At 40.5% G+C, this 18,462-nt stretch overlaps 1 protein-coding gene and 1 long non-coding RNA gene across 3 annotated transcripts in view; one reads left to right on the top strand and one right to left on the bottom strand.

Moving 5' to 3' along the window:
* LOC139169900 (uncharacterized) lies at nucleotides 1-6,847 on the bottom strand. Of its 2 annotated transcripts, none has more exons than XR_011559547.1 (4): nucleotides 5,300-6,847; nucleotides 3,945-4,030; nucleotides 2,538-2,625; nucleotides 1-301 (listed from the first exon to the last, which is right to left on the bottom strand). It is a non-coding gene; the product is annotated as an uncharacterized lncRNA (long non-coding RNA). The 2 variants fall into 2 exon arrangements; XR_011559548.1 differs by lacking the exon at nucleotides 5,300-6,847 and adding an exon at nucleotides 5,117-5,284 and having other exon boundaries at nucleotides 132-301.
* A 7,423-nt stretch (nucleotides 6,848-14,270) lies between these two features.
* The window catches only part of DCUN1D4 (defective in cullin neddylation 1 domain containing 4), a 34,280-nt gene continuing 30,088 nt past the window's right edge, over nucleotides 14,271-18,462 (top strand). Inside the window, exon 1 of the mRNA XM_070757197.1 lies at nucleotides 14,271-14,410. Coding sequence (XP_070613298.1) covers nucleotides 14,386-14,410 — 25 coding nt within the window. The 5' untranslated portion in view covers nucleotides 14,271-14,385. The remainder of the gene's footprint in view (nucleotides 14,411-18,462) is intronic.

Here is an 18,462-nt window from a genome sequence, read left to right as displayed (position 1 = left end):
CTTACAAACCCAAACGCTGAACCCGAACTTTTGCCGAACTTCCGGGTTCGGCGTTTGGGCGGCGGGTTCGTAAGGCGAAAAAAGTTCGTAAGAGACAAAAATTTTCCGAACCCTGGGTTCGTAACTCGAAAAGTTCATATGATGAGGGGTTCATATCACAAGGTACTACTGTATATGGAAATGGTCAGCAGCTGATTGTTTTGCAAAATTTATCATATATTTTGAATTCTTAAAAAAATCTACTCACCTTTACTAATCAGTCCTTGAGCAATAAGCATACTTCCAAACGATATAGGAAGTGCTGTAAACAAACATTGCAACGAACAGTTTCAATCTGGGTTGTATAAAACAGTTTATAAAAGTACCGTAATTTAGTAAACTAATATTGGAAATTTTCATCTTATTATCTTTATCTAGTGGTGGCTCAGTGGTTAGAATGTAGGCTAATTCTGCTGAGTGCCAGGAGTTTGATCCTGACCCATTCAAGGTTGACTCACCCTTCCATCCTTCTGTGGTGGGTAAAAATGATGATGGTTGGAGGCAATATGCTGACTCTGTAAACCACTTAGAGAGGGCTATAAAACACTATGAAGCAGCATGTATAAGTCTAAGTGCTATTGCTATCCTGAGAGGAAGATTTAGTAAGCCTTGGGAAGCAATATCTTCCTCTAGTCTAATTCAGTGCTTCTAAACCTTAGCAATTTTTAGATGTGTGGACTAGTTGGGGAATTGTGGGATTTGAAGCCCATATGTATGCCGCCCCAAGTCTTCGGAGAAGGGCGGCATACAAATCTAATTAATAATAATAATAATAATAATAATAATAATAATAATAATAATTATTATTATTATTATTATTATTATTATTATTATTAGTCTTAAATTTGTCAAAGTTGAGAAACACTGCTCTAATTTTGAAAAACGACTAAAAAAAAAAACCCCATCCAAATTCATCATTGATTTCATTGGGGATAGTAATTACTACTTCTTTTTGTGGAAATGAGTTAGATAAGATCCCAAGTCATCTTTTTCTTCATCATCTTCTAAAAATATGATCACCAAAAGATTAAAGACATTTCCTTCCAGTTTGGGGTTTTAATGTTTATATTTGAACCGAGACCAATCTTAGCTATAGCCTGCTGAAACAAATCAACTTCAATCTTTAGTCAATAAAAATAGTTTAAATAAATTGCCTTTTAAAGTAAGAATAAACCATGGTTAATTTAAAAAATGGAAGCAAATGTTTCTGATCTTGTGGTCCCATTGGAGTTGTAAAAAAATAGGGGACGTAGGATCTTTTTTTCTGATTAACAAATTTAATTAAAAGGCTTGTGTGGGCAGCTCATTTCATCAGAGGTGCAGAGAAAGCTAGGATTTAAAGTGGGGTAAGGTGGTGGGAAGTGGGGTAGAATAGATCGATTAAATCTAACAGGATTCCTTATAATGATAAAGACAATGTCTCTCCAAATGCAGTCAACGAAAATATCATTATTGGAATGTAATCTTGGTTTGGGATTTAAATCCTGCAAAATATGGAAGGATGTTCAGATTACTGGGAGTAAGAAATGGGGAGGGAACAATGCTGGGAGACAGATGCTTAGACGCGAATATGGATGACTAGAGCAGTGTTTTTCAACCAGTGTGCCGTGGCACACTAGTGTGCCGCGAGACATGGTCAGGTGTGCCGCGAAGCTCAGCAAGAGAGAGAAAGAGAGAGAAAGAAAGCAAGAGGGAGAGAGAAAGAGAGAGAGAAAGAAAGCAAGAGAGAGAGAGAAAGAGAGAGAGAGAAAGAAAGAGAGAAAGAAAGAAAGAAAGAAAGAAAGAAAGAAAGAAAGAGAAAGAGAGGCAGGGAAGGAGGAAGAGATAGAAAGAGAGCAAAAAAGAGAGGAAGGAAGGGAGAAAGAAAGAGGGATGGACCAGAGAGGGGAAGGAAGGAAGAGAGAGAAAGAGGGAGAGAAATAGAGTGAAAGGGAGGAAGAGAGAAAGATATTTTTTTTTGTCCAAACTTTTTTTTAGCCTTCCCACTCCCCGCCCCACTCAATGTGCCCCATGATTTTGTATATGTAAAAAATGTGCCGCAGCTCAAAAAAGGTTGAAAATCACTGGACTAGAGGATGAATAACTGCATGCATACCTGTGTGTAATTATCATGGTCGAGTATAGTAAACTAAAGTTATTATTTGTCACATTTTGGATTTTCAAATTATTTTCTGTGAGTAATTTTGGTTGTTTGCATTTTTTTAAAAGTGCAAAGTACATTTTTATTCCCTGCAAATTACTGAGTGTCTTATCAAACTGTAGCAGTTATCTGTGTAAGAAATAAAGAGTCTTCGGAGAGGGGCGGCATACAAATCTAATAAATTATTATTATTATTATTATTATTATTATTATTATTATTATTAAATATGGTCTCTGAATGGAACTTGTTAGTTCCAAATATTAGCAATCCTCAAGTGGACTTGACAATAGTCAAACAAAGGAATGCAGACAAAAATACAATTATATTTCTTTTTGTATCCAGAACAAAGGAATATACCTCTGTACCAGAAGCTTTCTTCTTTACATTGTTGACTGATATTTTCAATCTCTTCCATAGTGAGTCTTCTTGGGTAACTGAGTGGATTCTGGAAATAAAAACCTAAATAAATAATAGTATGAGAACCGCATGTTGAACTACAAAAAGTAAAATATTGAGGGTTTTTCTCCTATGCCCCCCCCCCAAAAAAAATTGAATGTGCAGAAAATCGTGGTGTATGATTTAATTCAGTGATGGCGAACCTATGGCAGGGGTGCCACGGGGGGCACGCAGAGCCATATCTGCTGGCACGGGAACCATTGTTACCCTAGCTCAGCTTCAATGTGGCTATGTGTGCCGGCCTGCTGGTTTTTGGCTTGCCCAGACGCTCATAAAACAGGTCAATTTAAAAGAGTTAACATAATAATAAAGTTTGGGAAGAAAACAGTTCAATTTAGAGTTAACATAATAATAAAGTATTATTTTTATTATATTACTGATAAAATACAATTAGTTGCATGAGACAACATACAGTGATACCTCGTCTTACAAAGGCCTCATCATACAAACTTTTCGAGATACAAACCCGGGGTTTAAGATTTTTTTGCCTCTTCTTACAAACTATTTTCACCTTACAAACCCACCGCTGCCGCTGGGATGCCCCGCCTCTGGACTTCCGTTGCCAGTGAAGCACCCGTTTTTGTGCTGCTGGTATTCTCCTGAGGCTCCCTTTGCTGGGAAACCCCACCTCCGGACTTCCGTTGCCAGCGAAGCGCTCGTTTTTGCGATGCTGGGATTTCCCTGCAGCATGGCAAAAACACAGAAGTCTGGAGGTGGGGTTTCCTATGGAGGGGAGCCTCAGGGGAATCCCAGCAGCGCAAAAACGGCTGGCAAAAGGGGTGAATTTTGGGCTTGCACGCATTAATCGCTTTTCCATTGATTCCTATGGGAAACATTGTTTCATCTTACAAACCTTTCACCTTAAGAACCTCGTCCCAGAACCAATTAAGTTTGTAAGACAAGGTATCACTGTACCATGTTTCCCCAAAAGTAAGACAGCGTCTTAAATTAATTTTTGCTCCCAAAGATGTGCTACGTCTTATTTTCAGGGGATTTCTTATTTTTTTTCAATGAATTGTATTCTGTATCCTGCTTCATCAAAAACGCATCCAAACACGCAGCCGCATTATATTATATTATATTATAATATAATATAGTTATATATGTTCTATTCAAGAATGCTGTGAACCAAAACGTCTCCTACCTCTTACTTTTGGGGAATTCCTTATGTTAGGCAATTGTACGAAACCTCTCCTATGTCTTACTTTCGGGAGTGAATTATTTTCAGGGAAACAGGGTAGCAAGAGGAGGTTGATCAACCTTTGACCCAGGCCAGAAATGAATCTCTGCAGAGAAGACAGGACCAACCTGAGTCTTATTTTCTGTTGAAGAGTCCTCGGTATCGACCGGAGTCGAATCCATGTTTCTTCAGCAGTTCCAGCAAACCTGAAGGCCTGAAATACAGAATTCACAAAATTGCCGACTGTGCATTTTAACAAAACTTCAAATTTCCTTTTTTTACTATACAGTTAGCATAAATGCTGACTCTGAAAACCATCCAGAGGCTTCTATCGTCATAAGACGAAGCGCATAATTCGGGGTGGCCAGGTCACACTCTGCTTTGTGAGCCGCAGTGTGCTTCCAAGATGCCATTTAAGGTGCATGTTGCTACCTGGCATGCAACCTAGTTACTTGTGGAACCCACTTGTATTTCCTCCTAGCCGCCTGGCCAATTCCATCTTCTAGGGTTGCAGGCCCTGGGTTCCTCTGATTAAATAACGCCATCTATCAAGGCCTGCCCTCTGGAACGGAACTGCCCTTGAGAAAGAAACCATCCAGGTCTCATGGCAGGTGGAACCATCTGTGGGGAAGGGGGGGGATTCTACTTAGAAAGCTCCAGGGATTTTTAAATTTTTTGGTCTCTTTCCATTTTATATATGTTGAGAGCCACCCTGAGTCTTCAAAGGGCGGCATATAAGTCCAATCAATCAATCAATCAATCAATCAATCAATCAATCAATCAGTGTCATGCTGCTCAGATGTCACACCTTTGGTTATTTTTGCTGCGACACATTCACACACGGCCAAAGCTTTTGCAACCGGTCCTGTGCCTGATTTTTAACTCAACAGCAGCAATCCTGGGCAGCTTAAGACATGGTCTACCCCAGAGGTCTTCAAACCTGGCCGCTTTAAGTCTTTGGAGAAAGGCAGCATACAAGTCTAATAAATAAACAAACTTGTGGACTTCAACTCCCAGAATTCCCCAGCCAGAATATGCTGGCTGAGGAATTCTGGGAGTTGAAGTCCACAAGTCTTAAAGCAGCCAAGATTGAAGACCTCTGCTCTACACAGAAGTGGGGCAGGATAGCCTTCCCCCCCCCACTTCTGGACTTCAACTCCCAGAATTCCAGAGCCAGCGGGAACAGCTGGGGCTCAGTAGAAACGGCCGGGTGAGGCATTCTGGGAATTGAAGTCCACATGTCATAAAAAAACACCGTCGTTCCCCGAATCCCTGCTCTGCGGGAAATATATAAATATACAATTCTACATATTGGGAAGAAGCAGGCGCCACTATCAAAGCGTGCAACGGGGGCCCGTTCCACTTAGGCCACTCCTTCCCTTAAAGGAGGCGGCAGGAAGGGCGCTCTTTCGCGGGTCAAGGGTAAGGCTTATCCGGGCAGTCGGTCAACCCCCTCGCACGCTCACTCTCCCGGCTCCCCTACCTTTCTCCCAGGTATCCGCTAGCTTCTCCCCGCCCCTTCCGTCGCTTTCCTACGCCATCCCACCGCTCGGGGTCGATTCAACCCGCAGCGGGACCTGCCTGTGCAGAAGGTTCGCCTCGGCCACTAGGCCAGGCCCCCTCAGAGAGTTTGGCCCTATTCGGCGGGCGCCGAGGGGGCGGAGCGCAGAAGGTGCGTCTCTCGGATTGGTTTAGAGGGCCGTCTGCAAGCGTTTCTTTTTGAAGAGGCGGGAGAGGTTGGTGCAGGGAGGGAAGAACGGACCTGGGGTTGCCTTGGCAACTTTAATATTTGTGGACTTTGCTGGCTGAGGAATTCTGGGAGTTGAAGTCCACAAATCTTTAAAGTTGGCAAGGTCTAACCTCTCACGTTTGGGTTACGTTTTACAGTACAGAAAGCTGAATGTCTATGGAGCTTCTCCATTCAGGTCATGGTTGTCGCAAAGGTGCCTTTTTTTCAAGAGGCAATTGGTTTTTCTTTGAAGATTTTTTTAAAATATTTATTTATTTATTTTATCTAATACAAATTGAAAGTTAAGGAGAATAAAAACGTGTAGTAGTAAATATCAGGGAAAGATGTTTCTCTTCTCATCCATCATATCAAATGACCTAAGTGCCAAAGCCCACTGCAATAACATTGCCAACAAGGCTTCAAAAGTTTTAACCTTCAGAGTCTCTGGAGAAGGGTGGCCTATAAATCTAATAAATAATAATAACAACCACCACCATCTAATCCTATGTAGCTTCTGCTCAGGTAATCTCACGCTACTAACCAGAGCATACAAAACTTTCACCAGACCAATCATTGAATACAGCTCATCTGCCTGGAACCCACACCACATTTCGGACATAAACACTCTACTAAATGTCCAGAGAAACTTTACTAGAAGAGCCCTCCCCTCCTCCACTCACAACAGAATATCCTACGCAACTAGACCTACAATCCTAAATTTAGAAAGCTTAAAACTACGTCACCTTAAACACGGCCTAAGCATAGCCCATAAAATCATCTGCTACAACGTCCTTCCTGTAACAATTACTTCAGCTTCAACCACAACCACACACGGGCACACAACAGATACAAACTTAAAGTAAATCCCTTCAAACTTGACTGCAGGAAATACAACTTTAGTAACTGAGGAGTTAATGCATGGAACTCACTACCTGACTCTGCAGTATCATCACCTAACCCCTAAAATTTTACCCTTAGGCCTGTTGACTGTCGACCTCTCCCGATTCCTAAAAGGTCATTAAGGGGCGTGCATAAGTGCACCAGGGTGCCTACTGTCCCGTCCTAATGTTTCTCTCTTACTAGTATCATGTATATAAACATGGTTATATCTTTGTATACTACCAATATGTACTTGACTAAATAAAAACATAAATAAGCAAGCAAGCAAGCAGCTTCTTCAGCTCTGATAGGATAGTGGGGACTGGAAGGCTTCTTGGATGAGAAGTGAAACATCTTCAAAGAAAAACCAGAAAGTTCAATTGCCTCTTGAAAAAGCACCTTTGGAGCATCACAGTACAGGTAGTCCTTGATTTACGATCACCACTGGCCCCAGAATTTCTGATACTTAAGTGACATTTGTTAAGTGCGTTTTGCCCCATTGTATGACCTTCGTAACCAGAGTTCTTAAAGAGAATCATTAATTTTAAATATTATTATCATCATCATTATTTCTTTCCAATAAATACTTTTTTTTTAATCAATCCAAGTTTCTGTTGTTATTTATAACGCCTCTAAACCTCTAAACTTGGATTTAATCAATCCAAGTTTCTGTTGTTATTTATAACGCCTCTAAACCTGGTTCATTGCTGGTGGCCCACCCCAGGGCCATATCTGTGCTTGAGAATTTATTTGTTTGTTTGTTTGTTTGCTTATTTATTAGATTTTTATGCCGCCCCTCTCCGAAGACTCGGGGCGGCTAACAACAATAAAAAAGACAATGTAACAAATCTAATATTAAAAAATAATCTAAAAACCCCAATTTAAGAGACCAATCATACAAACAAGCATACCATGTATAAATTCTATAAGCCTAGGGGGAAGGGAAAAAATTTCAGTTCCCCCATGCCTGATGACAGAGGTGGGTTCTAAGGAGCTTGCGAAAGGCAAGGAGGGTGGGGGCAACTCTGATATCTGGGGGGAATTGGTTCCAGAGGGTCGGGGCCGCCACAGAGAAGGCTCTTCTCTTGGGTCCCGCCAAATGACATTGTTTAGTCGACGGGACCCGGAGAAGGCCAACTCTGTGGGACCTAACCGGTCGCTGGGATTCATGCGGCAGAAGGCGGTCCCGGAGATATTCTGGTCCGATGCCATGAAGGGTTTTATAGGTCATAACCAACACTTTGAATTGTGACCAAATGCTCTCCAGAGCCTCCCAAAGGTGTTTTTTCAGGAGGCTACTGGATTTTTCTTGTTTTTTTTCTTTTGAAAACATTTGGCCTCTCCTCCAAGGAGCTTCTTTAGCCCTTCCTCATCCAGGGAAACATATCCTAAATCATATTCTGCCTTTCTATCATTTTCCAAAATATTTTATTCCTCTAGGAAGGGGTAGGTGCTAACTTCCTACACGTCCCTCAATGAAATTGAGTTTTGACAACCCCTGTCCTAGATGCTGGGGGACTACAGGATGCAGAAGACAATGTATTTCTGTACTTCGAAATTGGTTGCATACTTCAGGAGCGAGATCATAAGCTTTGGCTCCAATGACTAGGAGTGGGGCCAGCTTTCCTCACAAGTCCCTGCTGTAAGGAGAACATTTTGTTTGCTGTTTTCTGTTTTACTTCATTTATGCTTGTAAAAGCAAGACACTGGTGCTATGCGTGTACAGCTGAATCTCGAAAGATCTTCTGAAGGCATTCCAGCTGGCAGTGGTCTTTGGGAATTGTTTGCCAGATCCAACTATTCACTAAACTGTTTAGATCATGTCCTCAAATGCCCTCTTCGGTCCCAGCAGCAACATTTTAAGGCTGGAGAATTCTGGGAGTTGAAGTCCACAAGTCTTAAAGTTTGGGGACCCCTGCTTTTAGGTGTGAAAACATTTTATTCTGGCTGCACAGAAGATTCTAAACATTCACCTTTTGCTCTAATCATCCATGGTGTACAATACATCTACATCTAAGCTATGCATATACTACTCTTTCAGTAAAATAATATTTTCTCACGTTGCTTCTGATCTTTCCCGCAACTCACCTCAGGTTGTGCCCTCTTGTTTTTGTGTTCACTTTCTTATTAAAAACACTTCTCTCCTGAACCTTATTTAACCCTTTAACATATTTCAATATTTCGATCATGTCCCCCTTTTCCCTTCTGTCCTCCAGACTATACAGATTGCGTCCATTAAGTCTTTCCTGATAGGTTTTATGCGTAAGAGTAAGACCTCCCACCATTCTTGTAGCCCCTCTTTGGACCCGTTCAATTTTATCCATATCTTTTTGTAGGTGAGGCCTCCAGAACTGAACACAGTATTCCAAATGTGGTCTCACCATCGCTCTATACAGCAGGATCACAATCTCCCTCTTCCTTCTGGTTATACCTCTAGCTATGCAACCAAGCATTCAACTCGCTTTCCCTACTGTCTGACCACACTGTTCACCCATTTTGAGACTGTCAGAAATCAATACCCCTAAATTCTTCTCTTCTGAAGGTTTTGCTAACACAGAACTTCCAATACAGTACTCAAATTGAGGATTCCTTTTCTCCAAGTGCATTCTTTTACATTTGGAAACATTAGATTGCAGTTTCCTGTCATTGCTATTACATAATTGGGTATAATTTACCTCTTGTGGATCCCACAAACCTATTCTAAATAGCAAAAACCTTCCTTGTTTTATCAGTTGGTAAGGAAATTTGCTTAGCACCAGTTTTAACCTGCAAGCACTATTGACATATCATATTGAGGGTTGATTCTTTTAGCTCACCTTAAAATTCTTGAAGAAAAATCCTCATTCTATTCATTTATTTATTAGATTTCATTTTGAACTGTTGATATGTTTAACTATTTAACTGTTTAAATATGAAATCAATTCCTATGCTACTAAAGTTATTCATATGGCGAGATGCTGCAATCTGCAGTTGCTTGTCCCTCTTATATAAGCATACGCTTTTAATAAAATCTGTCAGAAAATGTGCTATGTTGTATGGGTTTTAAATTATAAGCCTGCCTGCGAGCAGTTAACTTTTGATTGATTGGTCATGTACCATCAAGTTAACACTGACTCTTAGAGACTACAGTACCTAGATCAGGGATGGTGAACCTTTTTTGGTTCGAGTGCCAAAAAGGTGTGTGATATACTAGATATAATGAAAATATTAGTGTGTAATATAATAGAAACATTCTTAAGGATGGATTGACATGTATAAAATTGATTGTTAATTGAAAAGAAGGACAAATGGATGTATAATCGATATGGAAAGTTTGTCAATAAGTAGATTGTAAATAACTTTTTAAGAAAATGTTTCATAAAAATTATTTTAAAAAGAAAAGAAAATTTGAATTAATAGAAACATAATTTCTACACTGTTTATAAACCCTTTTTCATTTTTATCTATTTTTTCTGTATCACCTATGTATAAACAATTTTTTATAGTTTAAGTTACTGTATCACATATTGCCACTAACGATTATATCCAATGGTGGGTTCTAAATTAGTTTGCCACCGATTCCCGGATGTGCATGCGCAGAAGTGTCCCTGATGGATGGGCGGAGCCTCCTACTGCCGTTGCTACTGATTCTAAGAAATGGTCCGAACCGGGAGCAACCCACCGCTGATTATATTGCAGTCACTATTTCCCAGACCTGATATTCTCTTTTTTTAAAAAAATAAATTTTTAATTTTATTTTATAATATAAATTTTAATTTAAACAATGTGTTATCAGAGTGCATATATATACATACATCAATATTTACTTTCAAATCTAATTATACTCATTTAATATTTTTAATATTTTAATGTCTTTTATTATATTAATTATACAACTGTCAAATCAAGCAAAAAATGTATTTTGTTTACATTCTCACATTTATCATATTTCCCAAAGTTTTGCAATAAAAATAATATTTCCCTTCTTTCCTCTTTGCTCTCCCCACTTCCCTCCCTTCTCCTCTCCTTCTCCTTCACTGCTTCCATCCCTTCCCTTTCTTTCTCTCCCTTCTTTCCCCTCTCTACCTCTTTCTTGCTTCATACTCTCTTCTTTTTGGCCTTTCTCCTCTCCTCTCCTCTCCTCTCTTCCAATCCCCTCCACTCCTCCATCTTCCAACTTTTCTTTGCAATGTTGCATTCAATTATTTACCACTTATAATTTATTTCTCAATATTATTATTATTATTTATTAGATTTGTATGCCGCCCCTCTCTGTAGACTCGGGGCAGCTCACAACAACAATAAAAAAATACACAACAAATCTAATAATTTAAAAGTCACTAAAAAACCCTTATTAAAAAGCAAAAACATACACACAAACATACCATGCATAAACTGTATAGGCCTGGGGGAGATGTCTCAATTCCCCCATGCCTGACGGCAGAGGTGGGTTTTAAGGAGTTTACGAAAGGCAAGGAGGGTGGGGGCAATTCTAACCTCCGGGGGAAGCTGGTTCCAGAGGGTCGGGGCCGCCACAGAGAAGGCTCTTCCCCTGGGTCCCGCCAAACGACATTGTTTAGTCGACGGGACCCGGAGAAGGCCAACTCTGTGGGACCTAACCGGTCGCTGGGATTCGTGCTAAGGAACAGATTTAATATTATAAATTATATTGATGATAGTAATCATCCTCATTTATTTCAATTTTATTTAACTTTATATTACTTTTTTCCAATATTCATCTTCCTCCTCCTCCTCATCACAACTAAATTATGAACAAGACATTGCCCCGATCTCTTCTTTTAATTTCAATCATATTTATTTTCCTTATTTTTATTTATTTTATTTGTTTTGTCCAATACACAAATAATATACAATGAGGGTTATAGAGGATATAATCAGGTAGAATGTATTAAAGGGGGAATAGAAGAGAAAATAAAGGAGTGAAATATAACTATGAGAGAATAGCAGAAAAAGAAATAGGTATAGAAGAGAAGATATATGGGATATAGGAGAGACAATAGGACAGGGGACGGTAGGCACTCTGGTGCACTTATGTACGCCCCTTACTGACCTCTTAGGAACTTGGTGAGGTCAACCGTGGATAGTCGGGTAAAGTGTTGGGGGTTAGGGGATGATACTACAGAGTCCGGTAGTGAATTCCATGCTTCGACATCTCGATTACTAAAGTCGTATTCTCCATAGTAAAGAAAATGTACCATATTATGACCTAATATTTATTCTATTCCATAATACCCATTAAATAGATTTTGTCTTAGGTGACCTGAAATGTGTTATATTAAAATCTTATTTCTTTTATGGAATTGAAAGACAGGCAATTATTTAACACAACCTAAGAATACAATTTATTAAAAGCCTTTTTAAAATTTGATGGCTACCTCCATGATTATATCAAAGAGCACTTTGATAATTTCCTATATCTTTCTTCTATTCTATCATTGATATATATTTATTCCTATACTCTCTCCTCTTTTCTTACTCTAATATATTTTACTTGAGGGTATCCTCTATTACCTTCATTGTGTATTATTGTGTATTGGCTTAAATAAAATAAATAAAATAAATAAAATAAATAAAATAAATAAAATAAATAAAATAAATAAAATAAATAAAATAAATAAAATAAATAAAATAAATAAAATAAATAAAATAAAATATAAAATAATCTTGAAGCAATCCCATACCTGCCAAAATAGTCATTGTAAAGGATTATGGAAAAGTCCCAGATTCTCTGTATCTGGACTAGTGACAAGTATGGAGCTCTCTCATAGACAACTGATAAATCAAGTAGGACATTTAGAACTAATTATGCAGAGAGTGTTTGTTCAAATGAATGTTACTTTGATCCTATCATGCTATTTTCTCTATCATGTTTTTAAAATTAATTTTTGTTAAAGGAGATACAACATCTACAAGATATCTTTCAGACCATTGATTATCCAATCTCATCTTCAATACTCTGTAGTGTTGGAGCATTCACAACTTTTGGAGGCAAAGCAGTTAGTTAGTTAGTTAGTTAGTTAGTTTGTTTATTTATTTATTTGATTGATTGATTTCTATGCCGCCCTTCTCGAGGCGACAGTTGTTGAAGTGCTGGGTTGAAATTTGCAGCTTATTTCAACCCCCGAGGAACAAATATCTCCCTTTATTGGTAAAATACATAGCGGTCTGCAAATCCAGATTAACTCCATGTCCAACAAGCAGTTTTTACTCCCATTTTTGGTCCAGGATTTAACCTCCCTAGGACTAGATGGGCTCCCCTCTAACCCGGGAGGAGACAATCGCGCCCGTGACGTATCAGGGATCCCTCTCCCCTCAGCGTTTTTTTGGGGGGGACGCTCAAAGACGTCACCTTTTGTCCCCCCAACGTCAAAATGAGCCGGGGGGGATGAGGGAGGGGGGATAATGGGGCGAGTGTATAAATGCCCCGCCCCGCCCAGGTTTTGGCCATCTGGTACCTAGAGGTGAGTGGGAGCGGTATCTTCACACGAGCACAGAGAAACTTACATTTTGTTTTATCTACATGGAAAACTCCTGCGTCTTTACACCTAGCCCCCCCCCCCAGGTAAACCGGGCGGGGAATCTTTCCGGCGATTAAGAAACCTGAGGCCCACGCAGCTCGAACCTTTGGTTCGGCCCACCACAGGCAACAAGACCCCACTGATGGTGGGCATGGATTCGCCAGGGCCCGAAGACCAGGGCCAAGTTCAATCGGAGCGCCTTCCTCCACTCCGTCCCAACTCTGGCGCTGCTCCGTTTCTGTGGGAGCTGAATTTACGCCTCCTCAAAGAAGCAGGAGTCATCGCTCTACGTACCGCGAGTGCCCCTCGTCTCGGAGACATATCTCCTCAGGTTGCGCTATTGGCCTGCGCGCTAGCTGGGCGCGTTTTAAATTCTGTCCCAGAAAACTCCCAGAATTCCTGAGCTAGCATGATTGGTCCAGGAATTCTTGGAGTTGAAGTCCACAAGTCATAGAAGAACACCCTTGGACTATGAGATCTGCTATTTCCTTTCTTCCAGAGCTTTTCCTTCTTAGCTAGTGACCAAAATAACAGATTCCACTTTTGATGAGGAACAAAAATAAACACCTTCATGTCATCAATAATCCCAAAATGATGTCTCTTGAATGCAAATTTTAGATGACTATTCTTCAAACACAGGAAGATGACATCTTTGATTCGCTTGCAGTTACATTCTGTTGTTTAAGTGTTCCCTTTATTTTTTTGAGCAGAATATTATAATATAATATAATATACTGTAATATGTCCTAATCTCTCTCTCTCACTAGTATCATGTATATAAACATTGTTATATGTTTGTATACTACCAATACCTACTTGACAAAAATAAATAAATATAAATAAATGCTAAATAAACCGCATTACGATCTTCCAGGTTTTACCAATGAAGAAAGCGATCCTGTCAATTCCGCCTTGAAATCCCTCTTTAATTCCATCCACGATCCGCGGTCCCTTCCTATTCGCCAACCAATCCGCGGATGGGGCGTGGCCTCCGTGTCTTTCCCCTCCCTCCTGTGTGCAATCAAAAGCCGACCTCCCTTTCTTTCTTCTTGGCGTCACGGTTCCTTTTCCGCCCATCCACCCCACGCGCTTGCTTGCTCCGCCGATTGGCGGAGGCGGGTGAGGGGCGGAGTCCAAAAGGCACGGGGCCGTCGGCTAGCGGCGTTCTCGGCCAATCGGGAGGCGCGGCCGAAGAACGAAAGAGGAGTGACGGCCGAGAGAATCCCTTCGGGGAGGGGGGACGGCCGGGGAGAAAGAGACGGGGCGGAGGAAGCGGCGGTCCAATGGCAGACAGCGAGGGCGGGGCCCGCGGGGCCGGCCTCCGCTTTTTTTTCCCCCTTTAGGGGAGAGAAAAAAAAAGGAGCCGAGCTGAGAGGGTTGGAGCGGCCGCGCGCTGGGCAGGCTGTGTGGGTGCGCACACGGCGCGACGGCCGCTGCCCCAAAATGCACTCGGATGCCGCGGCTGTCAGTAAGTGGGTCGCCGGGCGGAACGAGAACGGTGGCGGCGGAGGGACAAAAAGCCCCCGGTGCCGACCGGAGAATTCGGAGGGACGTATTGAACCGGGCAGGGGGGGAGCGTGAAGTGTGTGTTGGGGGGGGGGAGTCTCCCTGTGACGCAGTTCGACCGAGCAGGCTTTCGGCTGTGAGCGGCCCCATTCATTGTCCCGTTCCCCTTCACAACGGGCGGCTGGGTTGAGGTGGGTGAGGATGAGCTGACGGAGGGCCGCCGGTGACGGAGGAAGAAAGGAACACCCCCCTCCCTCTCCTCAAGCTCGCCTTCTCTCTCTCGTTGCATGGTGGGAGTTGGAGTTCTCACCCGCCGTGGCTTCGAGGCCCGGCTTGCCCCGCGGACTACAGCTCCCAGAATGCATCCCGCCGAACAGCTGTCTGCCTTTCTCCCCCTTCCCATACACACACGAACCCCCCACTCCCTCCTTTCTTCACCATTCGCCCCCCCTCTCTGGATCGGGGGGGGGATGCAACCGGGTACGCCCTGCCCCTCTGCAGGTAGGAGGGGGGGTGTCACTGCATTGACTCCCCCTGAAGGCCTATATGGGGAAGTTGCAGGGACTGGGGATGGGTGTCGCCTTATTTTGAGAGGGGGAAGGAAGCCTGGGGAGGAGATTTTATTTATTTATATTTTATTTTTTATTTATTTATGTATTTGTCAAACTATTATAGGATGGTAATTTGTACAAATACTGTAAAACATTAGATAAGTCATAGAAACATAGAGGATTGACCCCAGAAAAAGACCTCATGGTCCACCTAGTCTGCCATTATATTGTTTACTGTATTTTATCTTAGAATGGATCAATGTTTATCCCAGGCATGTTTAAATTCAGTTACTGTGGATTTACCAACCAAGTAATGATAAAAAAATAATGATATAAGAAAATAGAACGGTAGGACTGGGACGGTAGGCACAATGGTGCACTTATGCATGCCCCCTAAACATGTTTTTTTCCCTCTCTGTCTTTTGCTTCTTCGTCTGGTTGGAGCCTGGACGTTTCCTAAATTAAGTGTTAATACCACTTTGTAAGGCCTTGGTAAGGCCACACTTGGAATACTGCATTCAGTTTTGGTCGCCGCGATGCGAAAAGGATGTTGAGACTCTAAAAAAAGTGCAGAGAAGAGCGACAAAGATGATTAGGGGACTGGTGGCTAAAACATATGAAGAACGGTTGCAAAAACTGGGCATGGCTAGTTTAGTGAAAAGAAGGACCAGGGGGGACATGATAGCAGTCTTCCAATATCTCAGGGGCTGCCACAATGAAGAAGGAGTCAACCTATTCTCCAAAGCACCTGAGGATAGAACAAGAAGCAATGGCTGGAAACTAAACAAGGAGAGCAGTAACTTAGAACTAAGGAGATATTTCCCGACAGTCAGAACAGTTGATCAGTGGAACAGCTTGCCTCCAGAAGTTGTGAATGCCCCAACACTGGAAGTTTTAAAGCAGATGTTGGATAATCATCTGTCTGAAGTAGTGTTTCCTGCCTAAGCAGGGGGTTGGACTAGAAGACCTCCAAGGTCCCTTCCAACTTTGTTGTTGTTGTTGTTGTTATTATTTAAAGGATGCGGTTTGCCCTGAACAAACTTTCCAGTGGTTTTCTTTATTGAACATTTTAAAAAAAACGAATTGTTATAGAATAGAAAAGAATAGAATAGAATTCTTTATTGGCCATGTGTGATTGGACACACAAGGAATTTGTCTTTGGTGCATATGCTCTCAGTGTACATAAAATAAAAAGATACGTTTGTCAAGAAGGTCCTAAAATGAACAAAAATAAATGATCCTAGGTGGAGGCAGGTGTAGGATCTCCTGTTTGGGCAGGGGGGTTGGACTAGATGACCTGCAAGGTAACTTCCAACTCTGTTAATCTGTTAAATCTATTAAATAGGAAAGCACTGGGGGGGGGGGGAGAGGAAAGAGAAGTGAGGAAGGGTTAGGAAAAAAAGAAAAAAGAAGTGTTGACTTCCTATTCTCTCTTTTGCAGTAAAACAAAGGATACATGTCAAAACCACAACTTTTTTGGGGGGGAGGTTCTTCTCATAATAATATAAACTAGCTGTTTCTATAAGTATTTGTCAAATCTATAAGTATTTGTCAAATCTAAAATCAAAGTGTCATTTTTTTCTACTTCAGGACCAAAGTCCAGAAGCAGTCTCCACGTGGATACAAAAATACTTATTATTATTTTTTCTTTAAATCAAAATAGGCAATTTTGCCATTTCAGCCAACTCCCATCAGCTTCTGCAGCCATTCGCCCATAGTAGGAATTGAAGTGTCATTGCATTTTTTGTGCATATAATAATCTTGCTGTTGTCAACATATATAGTGTCCAAACTTTCCCATGATTTGATTGACATTGATTAAAAAAGAAAAAAATGGGAGGAGGGCAAATTGGAGGACACATTCTTTTCCCTGTCCCTTAATACCTTTCTTTGAGGTCAACAGAAGCCAGTGATTTATTTTAGGATAAAACTTATTTGAAAGTTGCTGTTGCAATTTAATTTGTTGCTGGACAGCCCTTCCAAAAGAGAAATCCTATTGGATTGTTCATTGATCAGGACCATTTTAATAGTTGAATAGATTTTTCTAGGTCAGTGAAGGGTTCTTAAAAAAAAAAAATTCCTAGAATAGAATGGAATGGCATGGAATGGAATAGAAAGAATAAAAAATAATAGAATTCTTTATTTGGCAAGTGTGATTGGACACACACGGAATTTATCTTCGGTGCATATGCTCTCAGGGTACATAAAAGGAAATATACATTTGTTAAAAATCATAGGGTACTACGCTTTTTGCTAGGCTTTGTAAATGGAGAATTTGCACTCTTGATTTTATAAAGAGGCTTATCTAAATATGCATGGTACCTATAGAGCAAAAAGGTTTCTCTGTAGAGGGAACAGAATAAGAAGCTGGTAGCTGAAGGTTAGTAAAAAGAAGAGCCTTTCATTTAACAGGGATGGAGAAGAGACTAGAGCGACAGAGGAGATCCAAATCACTCTATTCCTCTTTGGTATCTTGTTACCTGCATGTATTTTTTGTCTATGGTGGCCAGTAAGTTTTTAAACACAAGGCTATTGCTTGCCTCAAGCTTGTCCATGCACAGTACAGGATGTAAATATTCTTTAGCATTATGGAAAGTAATGGATAGTCCATGCTGTAGCCCGTAATGTATTTTCCATTGTTATAGGAAATTAACAATTTTCTGTTGTTTGTGGGCTGAAAACTCTGTATTTATCTTACTTTAAAGGTAAGAATATAATTAAACTAGTCAATTTGGTGTTGATAAAAATAGAATCGCCAATATGATCGCCAACGTTCAATGACTGATATGGCTCAAGAAGAAGTACCGGTAGTTAATTGGCTCCTGTAGATAAATGTTAAGTTCTGCAAAATCTCCCTAAGGCTTATTCAGAAATAATATTTCTCCGTGATATTGTTCAGTTATGTTTATGAACATTCTGTATTTATTTAAAAAAAGTATGAAGTGAGGGGGGAAAAAACTTGGAAGAATGTCCTGTAAAGAGCTAGCTGCTTTTGAAATATGTGTGATTTAATTACACTTTAGTAAATAGAGAAAAAGTAATTTATTTAAATTTTGTCTCTGTAACGTAAGTAAACAAATTTATCCAGCCCCATTCCGTGTTATTAAAACATTGCAAATGTATATCAAGTTTCTTTTATTTATTTTTAAACTAGGCCCAATACTTTCAACAATAAGTAGCAGTAAACTAATTTAGCTGGCATCCATTTGAATCGTTGAAGAATAAACTTTTAAGTGCAGAGGTTCTGATCTGGTCTCTTGGGCAGATAATTGCTGGATGCCTTGAATGTTTAGAAACGAAGGGGAAAGTGGTTATGTTGTAAAATTAGAATGCAGAATGCTTATCTGTTTGAAAAATAATGTTTATTAAGTATTAACATTAAAAATAGGGAACAAACATAACAAAAAATGGCATAATACATAGCATAGTGTAAAATTAGTAGTGCATAATAATAAACGTGTATG

This window comes from Erythrolamprus reginae, chromosome 7 (genome assembly GCF_031021105.1).
Source record: "Erythrolamprus reginae isolate rEryReg1 chromosome 7, rEryReg1.hap1, whole genome shotgun sequence".
In the NCBI taxonomy this organism is placed as follows: domain Eukaryota; kingdom Metazoa; phylum Chordata; class Lepidosauria; order Squamata; family Dipsadidae; genus Erythrolamprus; species Erythrolamprus reginae.
Note: the sequence above shows the minus strand (reverse complement) of the source record. Positions and strands in the feature narration are given on the sequence as shown.